This window comes from Vulpes lagopus, chromosome 18 (assembly GCF_018345385.1).
Source record: "Vulpes lagopus strain Blue_001 chromosome 18, ASM1834538v1, whole genome shotgun sequence".
Taxonomy (NCBI): domain Eukaryota; kingdom Metazoa; phylum Chordata; class Mammalia; order Carnivora; family Canidae; genus Vulpes; species Vulpes lagopus.
Genome location: NC_054841.1, coordinates 27,591,262 through 27,610,130, shown reverse-complemented (window position 1 = coordinate 27,610,130; position 18,869 = coordinate 27,591,262). Strand labels below are relative to the sequence as shown.

Genomic DNA, 18,869 nt, shown 5'->3' with positions numbered 1-18,869 from the left:
CACACACACACCCCCTCTTGGGGAGTGAGGAAGAAGCCTCACCCTCATCAGAGCCTGAACTTGTGGGAAAGGCTTAGGGGAAGGGGTTACGAGAATGGGAGGGATAGCCTGCTGACCCTCAACTTGGGGGGTGAGGGGTATGAGGAGGTCCAGTCATGGGGCAGGTCCCCGCCCTCCTGAGCCTTCCACTCCCACTCCAAGGACACCGGAGAGAGGAGCCTCCTCGATCTGTTTCCTATTTATTCCTCTTCTCGAGGGACCCCAGGTTCCAGGGACCGACTGAGCCCCGGACCCCGCTGGGGCCTCCGGCCTGCTCCACTCCCGGGAGGAGCGCTCCCTCCCGGCCACGTCTATGCAACTCTCCCGGGCAGAGGGGCCGGGGCTGCCAGCTGCCCCACGTTGGCCGCCACTACCTCCCCCGCCGCGCTTTTGCATGCCCGGGCGAGGACCGAAGCACACACCTCCAAGCTCACGTGCCCTGGCCTCCTCTGCTTTAAGCACATGCCTCTTCCCCATCACTAGGCGCCCAACTCTGGGGGCAGGAGTCCTGGACTCTCCAATCCTCCCTTTCTCCCTCCAGCCACAAAGGAGGGTGGAGACTGGAGGGGCCGCTGGAGCAGGGGCACTTCCCTAGGGCTTCTCAGCTCCAGGCCCGCCTCCGGGGAAGGGAGGCAGCAGGGATGGGGGGAGGGAGAGGGGTCGCAGAAGCAATTACGGAGGGTGTTGACCCTGTAAATAGGAACTTCCGACAGCAATAATTTTCCATGCATGCTAAGCCTTTTGGCCATATTTTGTATGAGCGCTTGGCGCTCCCCGTCCCTCCTCCCCCATCTCGCACCCCAGACCCCCATCCCTTCCCTCACCTCCAGCAGTATTACTTGTAACGCAATTCAGGGATATTAAAGGGACTTTGGCCACTCACCAGCACCTCTAGACCTTGTTATTGGGAAGGGGTATGTGGGTTGGGGTGGCTTCTGAGAGGCAGCTGGATTTTTTTTCCGTGTTACATTTTTTTAAAGCATAGTAATGTCGTTTGTTTCATATTAATCTTGTTGATTGAAGCTGGATTTTTTTCCACTCCGTTTCCCTCCCTCTAGCCTGACCACCCTGTAGCTGTCACCAGGGGTCACACACTCCGGGAGTGGGAGGGTGTCCTGACATCCACAAAGTCCCAGGCATCCCCAGTCCTAAATATTCCTCAAATACGGGGGGTTGCAAACTCAAAGATTTCAAGAACCAGATTAATAGCATGAGTAAAGCAGGTTCCTTTAATTCATTAGGGAATGTTGGAATCTTGACTAACAGGAAAGACTGTCCCACCTTAAAGAATTGCAATTCAAGTTAACTACCTCTGCCAAACAAATACAACCATGAGCCAGATTTGTCTCTTGACAGCCAGTTGACAACCCCTATTATCTTTCCCACTTCATCTCCTGCTGCTTTGGCCAGCCCTAGCGGTCACACCTGAGCAGGTGCATGCAGGCAAAAAGGTCAACTTTGGCTCAGGGGGCAAAGTTGTCCCAAAACAACTAAGCTGCCTCTAGAGCCAGTGAACTACCTGTCTTCAAAAGTATTCAGGAAGATGTTGAACAACCAATCCATCCTCCTTGCCAGCTGCTTTGGTGATCTTTCAAAATACAAATAGGTCCCTGCCTTACTAAAAACCTCACTGAGGACCATCACACCATGCCACTTACCTCCACCCTGCAACATGGACCCACTGAGAGGTGAGGCCTGTGTGCTCTGAGGGCTGGATGCCAGGCTGCAGGTGGGAACTCCATCTCCCCTGGGAGCACCTTTTGGGATTCCTCCTTTTGTGAGCAGTACACTCAACTTTTAGACCTTCAACCTGGTGCCCATCTGCCTTTCCCTTAACATACCCCTGGACAGGTGGCTATAATCTGAGCAATGTGTTACATGTCTCCAGCAATGAAAGCAGTCTGCACCCCCTCCCCCAAATTTCCAATGGGGCTTTGAGGGGCTGGGGCACATGTTGCCCTCCCTCGACAGTCATACACAGTCTGTGACTACACACTGCCTCTTTTCTTTTTTCTTTTCTTCTCTTCTCTTCTCTTCTCTTTTCTTTCCTTTCCTTTCCTTTCCTTTCCTTTCCTTTCCTTTCTTTTCTTTTCTTTTCTTTTCTTTCTTTCTTTTCTTTCTTTCTTTCTCTCGATTTTGTTCGTTCATGAGAGACACAGAGAGAGAGGCAGAGACACAGGCAGAGAGAGAAGCAGGCTCCCTGCAGGGAAGCCGATGCAGGACTGGATCCCAGGGCCCCAGGACCCATGTCCTGAGCCAAGGGCAGATGCTCAACCACTGAGCCGCCCAAGTGTCCCTACACACTGCTTCTGACCTGAGGTTGTATCACTTACATCTGCTCCAGATCCAGGGGACAGAGCCCACTCTAGACCTATGTTTTATAAACATTTAATTCCCTGTATTAAACCCCCATAAAGCAGAAAATATTTAACACAGGGAACTGGCTGTTGACGAAACAGCTGGATGGACTGAAGGCGAGAGCCCTCAGCTGGACCCCCTAGAACATCCTCAGAGAACCGGCCCACCAGGGAAGCTGCAGCCTCTTCCAAAATCAGGGGGCATCAGGTGGCTCACTGGAGCTACTGAGTTCAGGAAGACAGCACTATCCCTGTGACCCAAGGATCAGGAGGCCCTTGCCACTGCCTTTAAAACTGTCTCCTGTCTCCCACGATGCTGGCAGCTCAAACACTGGAACACCGTTACAGAAAACTTCATGCCTTCATGACCAAGTTGCCAAGGAGCCAGAGACAAGGCACTAAGAAAATGGCACCTGCCCACTTCCGCTGTCCAAATTCCACAGAAGTGCATGTGACTGGCCGAACCGAATTCACTGTCATTATCCTTGCTGCAAGGAAGTCTGAGAAATGTAGTTTTTGACTCTCCAACCTACAATAAGAAGGCATCCCAGAGGGAGGTGGGAATGGCTGCTGGGGACTATCTCCAGTCCTTTCCTCCTTGATTGGCAGCCATGCAATTTGGGAACTGAACAACAGCTTAAGGAGTGGTCCTGACTGGTCAAAAGAGTAATCCTGTCCCCCTGTGCGCTGATAAATGGGCATATGACTCAATTCTGGCCAATGAAACTTAAGGAGAGGTTCACTGGAAGCTTTCAGGAAAGTTAGCTTCTCCCTTTCCTTTAAGAGAACGGAAGCCAAGTGTCTCTTCTTCCTGAACAAGAACAAGGAAGTGTATCATCTAACCAACCTTGGCATGAAGCCTACACCCTGGAGAGCAGAGAGGAGGAATGGAAAAAGCCCATATTCCTGATGACATGAGGGAGCACTTGAAAAAAAAAAAACACCCTGAAGCCCACTCAACATGCTACCTCTGGACTTCATGGTGTGTGACATGAGTGTCTTTATTGTTTACGTCAGCTGGATCAGGCCCGTTTCCTGCAGCCCTCAGCACCTCAACTGGCCAGGCTTTCCAGGCTGCTTTCCACAATTCTCTCAAAGGAAGACCTCCAGGACTCAACTCTGTTTCTCCTTCTACCTGTCTGGCTGGTGTACTTAGCAACTTGGCAGACTCATGTTCCTACACCCAAGGAAGGAAGCCATTTCCTGTTCCTTCTTGTGTGTTCTGTGTTCCTCAAGGTTCTCTCCTAGATTCTCCTCCTCTCACTGTACTCTCATGAAAACGGCTCATGACACCCCTGGCTCCAGTTTCCACCCACAGGCAGATTCGCAGATATACATTTTCAATTCCAACCTCCTCTTTAAGCTGCAAATCTGTATCTGCCTGCAGGCCACCTCCACTCCGATATTCCAACAGCACGGACTAGCCCGAGTCTGAGGCTGCGATGTGCTTCTCCTAGGATCCCCCACCTCCTTGGATGGAACCGGCATCCAGCCAGTCTTGCAGCCAAAAAAACCAGAAGTCCTCTCTCCCACCTCTGTCTCCCCATCCTAGCATCCAATCTGACACCAGCTTCTGGTGATTCTTCCTCTCCATGTTCTCAGTTCCCACCCTAGTCCATAGCTACCATCATCTCTTCCCTGGACAACCAGACTGGCCTTCTCACTGGTCTCCCCAGATCCCTTCTGCCTCCCCCACTTCCTTTCCTCTCTTCACAGCAGCCACAGAGTTCTTTTCAAAAATGCAGGATCTTTTCTGATCATGTCACTACCACCCTCTCCCCCACACCTACCCTGCCATTTCCCTGCTTAAAACACTTCAATGACTTCTTATGGTGGGAAAGGGGGAGTGGAACGTGTTTAGGGTGGCTTTTAAAGCCTTCCTTAGTCTGGCTCTTCCATCATTCCAGCTGAATCTCCAACTAAACGACCGGCTGCCTCTTTGGGGCAATTTTGCTCTCACCTGCCACAGGGCCTTTGCATAAACTGTTCTCTCCACCAGTAACGTACTCCACCTGCACCATTATCACTACCACCCTTACTAGTTAATGCCTTTTCCATCCTTCATCTCCCAGCTGCATGGTCACTTCCTCAGGGGCCACATGCTATTGTTCATTTATAGCACTGCCCATCAGTGTTCAGTTTTCCATTAATCAGTGTGATTATTTGGACATTATCTGTCTCCTCCACTAGACTATAAACTTCATGAAACTGAGAATGAAGTGTCTTTTTGCTCATCACTAAATCCCCTAGGTCTAGCACAATGCCTAGCCAATAGTAGATGAATGATAATTACTTTTTAATGAACTACATACATTTAAATCATAATCAATAATGGTGGCTTATGCTTTAAAAAAAGAGAAAGAAAAAAGAGTCTCTGCCCCTCATGGCCATAGCTGATTGGTTCCAATGTGGGCACCTGACTAGAAGTTGGAAATTTCCTATCTCATCTCTCTGAGTCATAAGACCAACTAGCTCCTTATCATTATGCCTTCTCTCTTTCCTTAGTAAGAGAACTCCAATTTTAGCTGAGCACACTGCCACACTGAATGAAGACTACATATCCCAGCTGCCCTTGTGGCCAGGGGTGGCCATGGGGCCAACTTCTGACCAAACACATGTGAGGGAAAGTGTTAATATGGGATTTCTGAGCCAGCCCTCTAAAAAGGAGAGGTCGTGTCCTTTTACCTTTCTACTTCTCTACCTCCTTCCAGACTTCCACTTCAGCATCAATCTTACCAGAAGCTGACTTTAAGAATAAAAGCCCCACTCTAATAAAAGGATTGTATAGACAGATAAAAAGGGTCTATGCCTCTCATAACCATGAAGCTGCCACCCCAGCCCCAGATTTCCTATTTCCACACTCTTTTCCACAAAAGGTTACACTTTAGGGTGTTTCAAACTTCTCTTGTCAGCCCTCTCACTAAAAGCCAAACATAATCCCCATTGACAGCCATGTTCCTGTCCTGTGGAGGTAATCCCTCTGCCAAGTGAGAGAGAAAAAAGTCTCGGAACCCACTTTTCCCTGAGGTCCAGCCTCACCCCGGAGTCAGAGGAGCCAAATGTCCCCATTTTCATTAAGCTAATTCACATTGGCTTTCCTCACTTGCAAAAAATCTTGGCTAATAAGCTGAGACTAGCCTGGAAGGGCAAGCACAGAGAGACCTTCAAGATCTATTATTAATTCAAAATGTAATCAAATGGCTCATATTTATTGAACACTTACAGTGTGTTGGGCACTGTTCTCAAGACTTTACCCACATCATCTCTTTTCATTCTTCCAAAAACCCTACAAATCAGGTGCCATTATTGTGGCCATTTTGCAGGTTAGGAAACTGAGGCACAGATAGGTAACTGGCCCCAGGTCACACATCTAGCAAGAGATGTGTCATTTTAACCCAGGCAAGGGGCAGAACTATTGAGGATGACCTAGGAAATTGCTCCTTTGCCTTAGTTTTGCACCCTTGGCCCCTACCCCCAGAAGCAGAGTCAGAGACTTGAGTGCAGATAGTTTCTTGGGAAGGTGATTTGAGGAAATAGGAAGTAGGGAACAAGAAGAGTTAAGACAGAGGGTGTGTTCGCGAGCTCACTGGTGCAACTACAGGGCTGGCTACTGCCCGTTGGTCTCTAAAAAGGGTCTGGAAAGTTCCAGATGGTCCGGAACACCTCTCACAATTATCCACCTGTGACAGTGGAAGCCTGGCTTTTACTCACCAGCTCCTGTCCATCAGTGAATACCCTCACATCTCCGGGATGTGCTTGTGAATGAGCAAAGCTCCCACAGAGATGGAAAATGTGGACGACACAAGGAGTCTGGGCTGACAAGCTGGCAGTGCTTGCACAGAATTTCCCACCACAACTTCAGCTGAAATCAAAGGTGGGCCAAGAAGACCTGACACTGATAGCCAGGCTTTCACTCCCTCTTTCTTCATCAGCAAACCTCACATCTGTGCAGACATACACTACTGAGCCCTTCTGGGCAGTTCAAAGCAGGCTGACCTCAGAGATGTGGCTGACTGGTCTCTCTCTCCTGGGCCAATCCCAGTCATCCCAGTGGGTGACCGCCTCCAGTACCCATGCTTAAACAGCTCACACGTGGCATGTCCCTGAAGAACGTTATTAATCCTGACTCAAGCTATCCCAATCAGACTGTAGAGAAAAGCTTTAATTCCATTATTGATGTGGGATGGGGGCGGGGGGACGGTTCTCTCTCTTCCAGATGTGAATTGCTATGGACTGAGTTTATCTCCCCCTAAAATTCCTATGTGGAAGCCTAATCCTCGGTGTGATGGCATGTGGAGGTGGGGCTTTGGGGCCTCAGGGCCCTCATGAATGTGATAAATGTCCTTACAGGCAGAGAGCCCAGAGAGCTCCCTCACCCCTTCCACCACAGCAAGAAGACAGCGGTCTGTGAACCAGAAGGAGGGTCACCACTCCCTGATCTTGGACTCCCAGCCCCAAGGACAGTGGGAAACAAACATTTATTGTTTAAGCCTTCCAGTCTACGATATTTGGGGATAGCAGCCTGAGCTAAGACATAATCGAAGAAGGAGGTTGCCCCGGTTGGCGCTAGCAGCCATCTTGTGACTACGAGAAGGAGCTGAAGTGTGAAGCTGTCTCAAGACCCCATGGAGATGCTCAGCAGGCACTGAAGCTGCAGAAGACAGAGGCAAACTTTCTGCCTAAAATAAGAACAGGAAACTCAAGGATTGGTAGAAGGGGCAGGGAAGATGGAGAGGAAAACAGAAAGAGAGAATGGGCAACAAGGCAGGACCCTGTACCTAAGAAATGGACAAGAGTACTTCAGGGGTAGAGGAATCTAAAATGTGATGATCCGGGCAGGCCTGGTGGCTCAGCGGTTTAACGCTGCCTTCAGCTCAGGGCATGATCCTGGAGACCTGGGATCGAGTCCCACATTGGGCTCCCTGCATGGAGCCTGCTTCTCCCTCTCCCTGTGTTTCTGTCTCTCATGAATAAATAAATAAATAAATAAATAAATAAATAAATAAATAAATAAATAAATAAATAAAATCTTTAATACAATAAAATGTGATGATTCTTTTATGATGGCACAAAAATCCTTTCCTCTTCCCACTCAGCAAAGTCCTCTGTATACCCAAATGCCTGCTGTATGAGATTCCTTGTCAAAAATGAGAGAAGGGGAGGAGGAAAGAGCCCAGGAGCAGGATGGGGAGAGCAAATACTCAGAGACTTTGGCTGCAGACAACAAACATGGACTCTGGCCAGTTTGGACAGAAAAGGAATTCATTGATGTCCTGCCCCTTATTCCCTTTGACCACCTTTGAGGTCATACTCTAGGCAGGCAGCTTCATCCTCTGGTCCTCAGACGCTTGCTTAGTTTGAGTACACAGCAGCCCAGCAGTGGCAGAAACTTAACCTCAGGTCACCCTCAACCAGGGAGGGGCAGGAGTCAGTGAATAAATACCCAGCCCCCAGTCCCTCAGAGGGACAATTCTGACGCATGACACATAATGCTTCTTTAGAGAGTCCCTAGCAAGAGTGAGCCCCAACTTGCCCACCAAGTTAACCTGCTCATCCGCGTACCCTTTATCAGCATCTCTCCTTTCCCCAGTACTTCCTGGCATCGCCTCCTACAGTAGATGTGTGTTCCAAAGATGGCCACAACAACACCTCCCACCCACAAGCTCTTTTAGAACCTTGCTATTCCTTCCATCAAGAGACAGTCTCTGTCCCCTTCCCTTGAGCCGGGGGGGCGGGGGTAGGGGGGTGGGGAACACTTATGACAGCTCCCGCAAATAGAACACTGCAGAAATGATGCTACATGACTTCCAAGACTGGATTGGAAAAGGCCATGAAGTTTCTACCAGGTTCTCTTAGGACACTCACTCTTAGAAGCCAGCCGCCATGCTATGAGGAAGCCCAGGCCACATGTAGGTGTTCCAGCCAACAGATGGTACCATCTAACAGATGTGTGACAGAAGCCACCTCCAGAGGATTCCAGCCCCAGCCATCAAGTCACTCCCCACTGTCAAGTCACCTGGATGATGGCCCAGACATTGTGGAGAAGAGACAAGCAGTCTCCACTATGCCCTGTCTGAATCCTTGGCCCACGGAATCTGTGAGGATAGTAAAGTTATTTTACTTATTTTATGCCACTAAAATTTTGGAGTGGTTTGTTTTGCAGCAGCAATAATTAGAACATTTCTCAAATAACCTACCTGCACACAGGGGCACCCGGGTGGCTCAGTGGTTGAGCACCTGCCTTTGGCTCAGGTTGTGATCCCGGGGTCCTGGGATTGAGTCCTCGCATCAGGCTCCCCCCAGGAAGCCTGCTTCTCCCTCTATGTCTCTGCCTCTCTGTCTTTCATGAATAAATAAATAAAATCTTTAAAAAACAAAAAGAAACTACCTGCACATAGTCCCTTGTCTCAGACTACTTTTGGGAGAATCCAAATGAAAACACAGTATATTGTGTGGATGCCAGAACTTCTCCGACTTCCAGTTCCAGGTTTCCATTTGCCCCGGTGGAAGGTACTTGATCTTACTTCCAACAAGAGGCTTGTCTCAGTCTCACTGGTTTAAGGATGGATGGGCCAATATAATGGAATTGCTGATTGGGCAGGTCTGGTCAGGTCCTCTCTCCTCCATCCACCCCCAACAAGGCATCTGCCCCCCAACACAGTCCTGAGAGTGGGGAAAGAAGGTTCCTCACAGGAAAACTAGGCTACCGTTACCAGGCCTTGCTGGTTTTTTTGTTTTGTTTTAAGATTTATTTATTTGAGAGAGCACATGCAGGTACAGCGGGGAGGGGCAGAGGAAGAGAAAGAATCCCAAGCACAGAGCCTGATGCAGAGCTGGATCTCATGATCCTGAGATCATGACCTGAGCCGAAATCAAGAGTTGGACACTAACTGAGCCACCCAGGCATCCCTAGACCTTGCTAGTTCAGTTCAGCACTCAGGGCCATGAACCTCAGGGGACAGTAGACCCTCCTGAGCCCAGAGGCTAGTGTCAATTAAGCTAAACCAATTATGATCATTCCACTCCCTTTGGTAAGGATTGGTTTGGGCGTGGACATGTGGTAAATTCCTGCAAATGAGATATGAGGAGAAGGCTCACTGGCGGGGACCAAAGGGGTAAGGAATGGCTGATAAAGCTTGCTTCACTCTTTAAAAAGAGCCCAAAGGGATGTCCTAATTTCTACTGTTGAAAGTTGTTGAATAATGATATGATACTTGGAGCTACAGCAGCCATCTTGGGACTGCAAGGGGACAAGCTTGAGGATTAAAAACCAGAACACAGAGGATGAAAAACTAAGAACCTGCTGCCTACAATGGCAAAATGGGGCACTACGCAAAGCACGGAGCACTTAAGTGCTCCTCACAATTCACACCCATAACAACTTTGAGTGATGGGCAGCATTACTCATCAGGAAGGGTAATGAGTTCAGGAAGAGGTGTCAATAACTAGCCCAGGAGGCAGCCTCCCCTCCCCACCATGGGTACTGTCTCTGGTTTTCTCCAGCTAAGAGGGTGACTATGCATTCCCCATGCAGATGCCAACCAGGCTGAGGAGGAGGACAACCAAACCAGATGAGCCTGTATTTACCAGATATGCCTGTCTTCAACTGGGTCTGAGACTGTCCCGCCTCCCTGCTTTTGCTCAAGCCGTCCCTGGGGCTGGAACGTCCTTCATGTCTACCTTCCATTCAGCAATTTGCAATGTGCCACGTACCTCCTAAACACTTAATGTGTTACTCTTATTTACTCTCCCTGGCAATCCAGAAAAGAACTGAGGCCAGAGGTGAGTTACCACCTCCTCCCCCCCACACACACACACACCCTCAAATCACATAGTTTAGTAGGTGATAGAGCCAGGATTCAAATCCGCTGCATTCAAATGACTCCAGAGCCTGTACCCTAAAGGATCTCCTGCTTCTCCCATCTCTCTCCCCAGGACCAAGTCATTTTCCAGTTTGAATACCTCTCCCCCAGAGAGCCTCTCCTGATGCTCTCAGTCAAATATGGCCTCTCCTTCAGCTCTCTGGGTGTTCATGATAAAACCAGTCACTTTCCTTGGCTACTGCTGTGGAAGCACTGATTTACTCCCTCACCCACTCTGTCCTCCATCAGCCATTATCTCCAAGTGTTCCCACAATCATTTTAACAGAAGAGAATGAATGCTGAGGCTCAGAGAGGTTAAGCAACTTGCCAGAGACCACACAGCTTGGGAGCAGCGAAACCGGATCCAAACCCAGGCGAATCTGTGCTCAAGTCCCAATGTTGCCATAGGTGCTGATAAACACCTGGAATTTAAACCAGGAGCCTCTGCCTACCTCCCCCTGGCCCCAGAGGACGCTAAGCGCTACACGTGGGACTCAAGGGACAGAGGACTTTGAATGGGAGAGTGTGGGGCTGTAACTCATGGGCATGTCCATCCCCACCCCCACCTCCAGCCCCACCCCCCGCAGCCTCGTCCACATCCACATCTGTAAGCAGGTGTTGGTGGTTAAGTGGTCCTTGGCTCTAGGCTCTGATGACTTTCATTTTCAGCCGCCCTACCTTGGACAAGCAGCCCAGTTCTGGCCCTCACACCTATGTCTTGGTGGTGCTGTGAGGATGTGAGGAAACAGTGAGTGTGCATGTTTAGGGCAGTGCCCACACATTGCCAGCAGCTTTCTAGAAGGCTCCTTGTGACAGTCCTGAACAGAGGCAGCCAGCAGTGAGGTACATAATGTACTCGGGAGTGCAGTCCGAGCCTGGATTTGAACCCTAGCTCAGCCACTTACTAGCTCCGTGACCTTGGGCAAATCACTTAAAGCTCACCGTGCCTCAGTCTTCTCATCTGTAAAGAGGGGATAATCATCACACTTATGTTGCGGAGTTGTTCGGAGACTGAAATAAGTTAATCTACCCGCAGAGTGTTCAGAGCGGTGCCCGGCAGCACCGGATCCGTAGTTTTACTCCCGGGGGTACTGGTATCACCTCCTTGGCCCTTGCAGCTCGGGCTCGGGCTCGGGCTCCGACGGGCAGGCGGGGCAGGCGGGGCAGGCGCGGCAGGCGCGGCAGCCGAGCACCGCCGCTTCTGCCGACTCATCCTCGCTCCGCAGGTCCGGCCGCCCCTCGTCCCCGCCCCCGCCCGCCGCGGGCCTGAGTCACCCCGGCCCGTGCGTCAGCCGCGCCCCTCCCGCCCCGCGACCTGCAGACTCACCCTGAGTCAGCCCGCCCGGGCGCTTCCACTCGGGGACGCGGCGCGGCGGAGGGGAGGCGGAGGGGAGGCTGCGGGGCGCCCCCCGGCGGACGGCCCGAGTCCCGCGGGGCCGCAGCGCGCGGCGAGCGGAGAGCGCGGGGCCGGACCACTGCGGGGCGGGGAGACGCGCGCCCGCGCCCGCCCCCGCCGCCGCCCCCGCCGCCCGCGCGGAGTGGTACGGCCCGGCCGGGGTTAAAGCTCGCGGGCGACGCGGCGGCGGCGGTGCGGGCGCCATGGGGCTGCGCGCGGGAGGAGCGCTGGGCAGGGCCGGGGCCGGGGCCGGGGCCGGGGCCGGGGCCGGGGTCCGCCGGGGGGCGCCTGGGGGCCCCGGGCCGAGCGGCGGCGCGCAGGGCGGCAGCATCCACTCGGGCTGCATCGCCGCGGTGCACAACGTGCCGCTGAGCGTGCTCATCCGGCCACTGCCGTCCGTGCTGGACCCGGCCAAGGTGCAGAGCCTCGTGGACACGATCCGGGTGAGGCCCGGGGAGGCGGCCGGAGGGAGGGCTCCGCAGGAGGGAAGTCACGGTGGACGCCAGACCGGGCTGGCTCCAGGCTCCGCCCGAACCTGGCATTTGCTGTGTGACCTTGAGTAAGGGGCTGGGCCTCTCTGGGCCTCTGGGCCCTCCTTCGAGCAAGGAGGAGATTGGGCGAGATCGTGAAAATAACGATCGCTAACTATTTATGAAGGTAGCACTCGCAGTGCCCAGGAGCTGTTTCAAGTGCCTAAGCTTTGTGCCAGCCCTGTGAGGTAGAGCTACTACTGCTCCTCTTTTTTTTTTTTTATTTATGATAGTCATACAGAGAGAGAGAAACAGGCAGAGACACAGGCAGAGGGAGAAGCAGGCTCCATGCACCGGGAGCCTGATGTGGGATTCGATCCCGGCTCTCCAGGATCGCGCCCTGGGCCAAAGGCAGGCGCCAAACCGCTGCGCCACCCAGGGATCCCTACTGCTCCTCTTTTACAGAGGAGGACACTGAGGCACAGGAGGAATTTTTTTTTTTTTTAAGTTACTTGTCCAGGGTCGGGCACTTTGAAAGTGGCACAGGCCGGCCCCAGTGCCCAGCAACATGGCCCCCACACTCTGAGTTAAGCTATGCTGTCACTATGGCTGTCACTATGGCTGTCACAGTCAGGGGACTGGACATGTCATGTCTGCTGGTTGGCCCTCGTTTGAACTGGGACCAGGAGAGGACAGGGGCCAGCCCCATCATTGAGGGAGGGGAAGTGATCCTGGCAGGAACTTTGGGGGAGGGGGAAACATGTGTATCAGGTTAGGCCTGCATGGCATCATGTCACCTTTCCTCATCAGACCTTTGGAAGGTGACCTCATGAGACTCCATGGCCCCACTAGACAGCTCTACAACTCCCGGGAATGGCGTTCAGCCCTACAGTTTGCACTACTGTTCCTTCTCCCAGGAACTGCTTCCCCAGATAGCCAGAAGGCCTGCTCCCTCTCTTGATTCAGGCCTTTGCACGCCTCTGCCCTTGCTAACACAGCCCTGGTCTTTCAAGATTTACTCTTAACCTGAGGTATTTCTCCATAAATCACTTCTGTCCATCTGACTTATTTTATATGTTTATTTGTGTTTTATTGTCTGTCTTTCCCACCTCATGTAAACTGCACTAGAGCAGGGACTATGTCATATCTTGGCTGTTTCCTTAACACTAGCATAGTGCCTGGCTCTGAGGATCTAACCTAGTATGTGTGCTCCCACCTCTGGTCCTTTCCACAGGCTTTTTTCCCCTGCCAGGAACTCTTCCATCTCTTCTTTACTGTTACTAACTCCTTGGTTTCAAGGGCGACACCTGATGTCTTGCCTGATGCACCCTGCTGGGTGAGTGGCCTCCTCTTGACCCCCAGACACCTGCATGCTCCAATCCCACTGGTTTTTGTTTTTTAAGATTTTATTTATTTATTTATTTAACAGATAGAGAGTGAGCAGGACCAGGGGGAATAGCAGAGGGAGAGGGCTGGATCCCAGGACCTTAGGACCATGACCTGAGACAAAGGCAGGTGCCTAACTGAGCCACTCAGGCACCCCCCCCCACACACACACACACACACACTAGATTTTAATGGCCTTTTTAGACACCTGTCTTCCATGCTAGAACCATATGCTCTGTGAGGGCAAGCCAGTCTTTGCTTACCATATGTATTCCTTTTCTATGGCAACTCTAACAAGTTACCGGGAACTTAGGGGCTTAAAACAATACAAACTTATTATTTCATAGTTCTGCAGTTCAGAAGTCCAAAAATGGATCTCAGTGGATTAAAATCAAGGTGTCAGCAGGTCTACATTCCTCCCAGAGGCTCTTGGGGAGAATCCCTTTCCTTGCCTTTCCCAGCTTCTTGAGGCCACCCATCTTCTTTGGCTCATGGCTTCTTTCCCCCGTCTAAAGAGCCAGCAACATCAGAGCTCCCTTTTACCTTTCTCTTCCACTTTCAAGGACACCAGTGATTACGTTCAACCCATCTGCATAATCCAGAATCATCTCTCCATCTCAGGATCCTTAACTTCATTCCATCTGCAAAGTCCCGTTTGCCAGCTCCAGGGACTAGGACATGAACGTCTTTGGGGGCTATGACTGCCCACCCTGTATTGTGTCCCCAATGTACAGCACAAGGCCTGCCCAACACCCTGCCTCTCATTAGTGCCCCGCTGCCGGGCAGGCTGGACTCTGCTTCATGTGCATCCACTCTGTGACTTTTCATCTGCAGCCCTCTAGAGCATCCTCTCCCATTTTATAGATGAGAAATAGTGCTCTCAGAGATGAGGCCATTTGCTCTGGGTGCCCCAGCAGCTCAGTGGAGTAGCTAAAATTCAGATTCAGGCTTTTTGGGTTCTAGAGCCCCAGCCTGTAACTGCTGGGCCTTACTGCTTACTAATCATTTCTGGAATAAATGGATAAATGAATCCACCAAATAAACATAATAAAAGAGAACCCATAGGCCAGTGGCAGGAGGCCTTCCAGGCAGCTCACGCCAACCATGGTCTCCCCACTGAGCTCTGTCCCCCACCCCTTAGTTCAGGCTTTCCCTACTTAGAGGACGACTCACTCTGCAACTGGCTGCTAAAGCACCTAGCAGAAAGTCAACTTGGATTCTCTTCTCTCTCCTCACATTCACCCCTTCTGCCAGTCTCCTCCAGTCTGCTCCATGTCCCGAACCTGTCTGCCTTTCCCTGTCCTATCTACGTCCTCATCCAGACCAGTGCCTTCTGCTGGATACCTGCTAAGGCCTCACCTCGGTTTTCCCTTTGTCTACCCCACTGAGCCTGCTCTCTTGTGACCACTTTCTAGAAGGGTCACCAAATCACGTCACCCTCCATTGTTCAAAACACCCCAGGGCAGCCCGATGGCTCAGCAGTTTAGCGCTGTCTTCAGCCCAGGGCATGATCCTGGAGACCTGGGATCGAGTCCCACTTCAGGCTCCCTGCATGACACCTGCTTCTCCCTCTGCCTGTGTCTCTGACTCTCTCTCTCTCTGTGTCTCTCATGAATAAATAAAATCTTTAAAAAAAAATAACAACAACACTCCAGGGCTCCCCCGCTCCTCTTAGAAACCAATCTGCACGGTCTGGCTCCTGCTGACCTCTCTGACCTCTTATATTCCTCACCTTCGAGTCCAGTCTGATCACACTGGCCTCCTTGCCTTGCCATCAGCACGGTGAACTTGTTCTGACCTCAGGTCTTTGCATTTGCTATTCCCTCTGCCTGGAATCCTCTTCCCTCCAGGAATACGGAGCATATATTATTGAGCACTTTCCATGTGACAAGCATTGTTTGGAGTGCTTTACATACATTAGCTCATTTAACTCAACAGCTCTATGACATGGGTCTCTTGTCTTCGTCCCTGTTTGATAGACAGGGCTGCTGAGGCACAGAGATTAAGTGTCTAAGATCATGTGCCAGTGAAGGAGCAGAGCTGAGATTTGAACCCAGGCTGTCAGGCTCTGACACCTGTCCCTCTTCCCACATCGACTCCTCTTGTGTTCAGTCTCTGCTCCCTTGTTGCCTCAGAGAGACCTCCTGGACACCCATCCCTGGCCTGTCAACCCGTGTTTTTGTCCTCATAGCATAGATCACTCCAACTCTCGCTTTTTTCATTCCATCTGCCCCACTGGACTGGAACCCCGTGAAGGCAGGGGCTGTGCCTGTCCCATTCTGGTTGTAGTTTATTCCCAGAGTCTCAAACAGGGCCAAATAGATAGTGTGTATGTGGTATATTAATAAACCGATAAATGTTTAACAACCTGGTCTCTAGAGGGGGAAAGCCCTGATTTGTAGCATCTGCTCATTTCCCTGATGGAAATCACCATGGCTGATTTTCAAGCTACCAAGTTGATGACAACCGGCTCACAAAATTCCTGAATATTTAACAGTTGTCTCTCACAAGCCAGCATGAGCCAGTGTGAGTATGCTGTAGGAGCTCAACACAGGTTCACAGAGTCTGCTCTGCAAACTGTCACGCATTGTGCCATGCTCACTGACAATGTCCCCTCTTCTCCAGGAGGATCCAGACAGCGTTCCCCCTATTGACGTCCTCTGGATCAAAGGGGCCCAGGGTGGTGACTACTTCTACTCCTTTGGGGGCTGCCACCGCTATGCAGCGTACCAACAGCTACAGCGAGAGACCATCCCTGCCAAGCTTGTCCGGTCCACCCTCTCGGACCTAAGGGTGTACCTGGGCGCTTCCACACCAGACTTACAATAGCAGCCTCCTCGGCACCATGAGCCCAGAAGACACACCTGGTTTCCAGTGGGCTGGACCATGCAGAAAGCAATCAGGGGTGCATTCTCCTGTGCCTAGGCAGAGGTCTGACTCTGAGCACCTGTTCCACTAGCTGCAAGACCTTGGACTCATTACTAAACGATGTGGGAGCAACAGATCCCACTGCTGCAGAAATGGGGTCATGTCTTTGCTCTCAAGATACTCTTGAGAGAATAAAATGGAAAAGGAGGTGGCTTTGGAGAGCCAAATGCTCCTGGCTCCAGATTCTCAAGGATGAGCCCCCTACATTTTTGTCTGTGTATTTCCCATTCGGCTGCAAGTAGAGGAAAGCCTAGGCTACAGTGGCTTAAACAAAGTGAAGTTTGTCCACATAGTGAATTCTGGAGACAAATGGTATTGGTTCAGTACCCCAGCGAAGGTGGGGGCTCACATCCCTGATTCCTTTTGGCCTTTCCCTCATTGCTTGTTACGTAATGACCAAAGATGGCTGCTGTACCTCCAGGAATCGTGGTTGCATTCCAGGAAGAAAGGTGTTGGGGAGGAGGAAGGACCAAACCAGCTGTCAACTTCTATCATTAAGTCAGAACTTTTTCAGAGACCTGTTTCCTGTTCTATCCCCCTGCATAGTCCCACTTAGGTCTCATTGGCCCAAACCAGCTACTGTTGCCACTTCTGGCTGCAAAGAAAGCTAAGATGCCAGGAACGGAATTAGTAGACCATTCATATCCCATTTCCTAGGACTGGCACACCGCTTCCTGAAATAAAATTGGAATCCCATTACCAAGAGAGAAGTAAGGAATAGTGTATTAGTCTTTTTTTTTTTTAAGACTTTATTTATTTACTCATGAGAGAGGCAGAGAGATAGGCAGAGGGAGAAGCAGGCTCCCCATGGGGAGCCCAATGTTGGACTTGATCCCAGAACCCCAGGATCACGACCTGAACCAAAGGCAGACACTCGACCACTGAGCCACCCAGGTGCCTCTGTGTCTCAGTCTTTGCTGTGTAACAGACTGCCCCAGAACTTGACAACTTAAAAGTGTGTCATTTATTTGCCTATAGTTCTGTGGGTGTACAATTTGGCCTGGGCACATTGGGACAGTTTTGGTTTCACCTAGGATCATTCCCCGGGGCTGCATGTAGTCAGCTGTTGCCTTAGAGAGGGCGGATGGCCTAAGATAGCCTTACTCCCTTGTCTGGCATTTTGGCGGGCTGTTGGCTGGGTGACTTGGTTCTCGTCCATGTGGTCTCCCCAGCAGGTTACCTCAGGCTTATTTCCTTGGCTTCAGAAGGTCATGAGAGTCAAAGTAGAAGCTGGAAGGCTTCTTGAGTCCAAGGCCCAGAATTGGTACAGCATCACTTTGGCAAAGTTCTTTTGGTCAGAGCAAATCATACAGTTGGCCTGAATTCCAGGGGTGGCAAAACAGACTTTACCTCTTACTGGGAGACACTCCAGAGAATTGCTGGCATTTTTTATCAGTCACAAATGGTTGTGTGTAAGCAAATAACTTGCACTCTTTTTGGACCAGGCCTTGATCTGACTGAGCTGAAGTCACTAAGACATTGTCCTGACCCTTAAATCTAGAAGAAGAGGTGATGGGGTGGGGTGGATGTCTCCAGGGCTGGGCCTGCTCTACTAGAGACATCTATCCTGGTCTACACAGGCGGGATGGGGGTAGGCCAGATGGGACATTCCAAAGGGACTTCTGGAAACAAGAGTCCTAGGTGAAGGGAAGAGGGACAGGAAGGGTACAGAGTGAGGCAGGCCTTGCTCTCACTGTCCTGCTAAGGGAACTCAGTCCCTGGGTGTTTTCAAGCCTCGGTTTTCCCAGCTCAGTAACCAAAACAACAGCTTTCCCACCCATTCTCTGTCCCAGGGGAAGATGACTGAGATGACCAATTTAACTTTAAAATGAATGTAGTCCTAAATGCAGTGTAATATCCTAGAACCAAAAAAAAAAAAAAAGACATTGGTAGAAAAACTGGAGATCTGAATAAGATCTGGATTTTACAATAAACAATTAACAGTAACATACTAATGTCAGTCTCCCAGTTTTGACAAATGTACACGTAAAATGTAAGGATGGTGGGGTGGGTGCAGAATTTATGGGAACTCTTTCCTATCTTTGCAACTTTTCTATAAGTCAAAAACCATTCCCAAATAAAACCTTATTTAATAAAAATGAGAGGGTGTGATTGCTTTGGATTGCTGGTTTAGGTTCTGAAACAGGTTTGCTAAAACAGATTGCTGGGCCCTACCCCAGAGTTTCTGTCTTAGCAGGTCCCAAGTGGGGCCTGCAGATTTGCGTTTCTAACAAGTTCCCAGGTGCTGCTGCTGCTCAGGGACCACAAGCTGAGACCACTGATCTAGACAATTATTTTCAAATATGGTGACACCTCCTCCACCACATTGGGTTGACTCCCAGGAGCCCATGTTATGGGATTAGCTAGTGCACCTGTTCATTGTAGGATATTGGACAAGCCCTTCCCTGGAGGCTTTTTCCAGCTCTCAAAT

At 50.8% G+C, this 18,869-nt stretch overlaps 2 protein-coding genes across 2 annotated transcripts in view; one reads left to right on the top strand and one right to left on the bottom strand.

The window, feature by feature from the left end:
* Positions 1–11,732, bottom strand: part of FAM110A (family with sequence similarity 110 member A) — a 134,319-nt gene extending 122,587 nt beyond the window's left edge. The window contains exon 1 of the mRNA XM_041733088.1: positions 11,586–11,732. The gene's annotated coding sequence lies outside the window, so the exon portion shown is untranslated. The remainder of the gene's footprint in view (positions 1–11,585) is intronic.
* A 110-nt stretch (positions 11,733–11,842) lies between these two features.
* Positions 11,843–18,537, top strand: SRXN1 (sulfiredoxin 1). Its single transcript, XM_041733092.1, has 2 exons — positions 11,843–12,097; positions 16,136–18,537. Exons 1-2 carry the CDS (start codon positions 11,858–11,860, stop codon positions 16,337–16,339), a joined length of 444 nt encoding a protein of 147 aa, XP_041589026.1. The 5' UTR covers positions 11,843–11,857; the 3' UTR covers positions 16,340–18,537.
* The last annotated feature ends 332 nt before the right edge of the window (positions 18,538–18,869 follow it).

What these genes read in the sequence shown, in the direction of transcription:
- SRXN1 (XM_041733092.1), top strand. Translation starts at nt 11,858, where the DNA reads ATGGGGCTGCGCGCGGGAGGAGCGCTGGGCAGGGCCGGGGCCGGGGCC. An exon ending in GCCTCGTGGACACGATCCGG is followed by an intron (nt 12,098 to 16,135) that starts GTGAGGCCCGGG and finishes CCTCTTCTCCAG; the next exon opens with GAGGATCCAGACAGCGTTCC.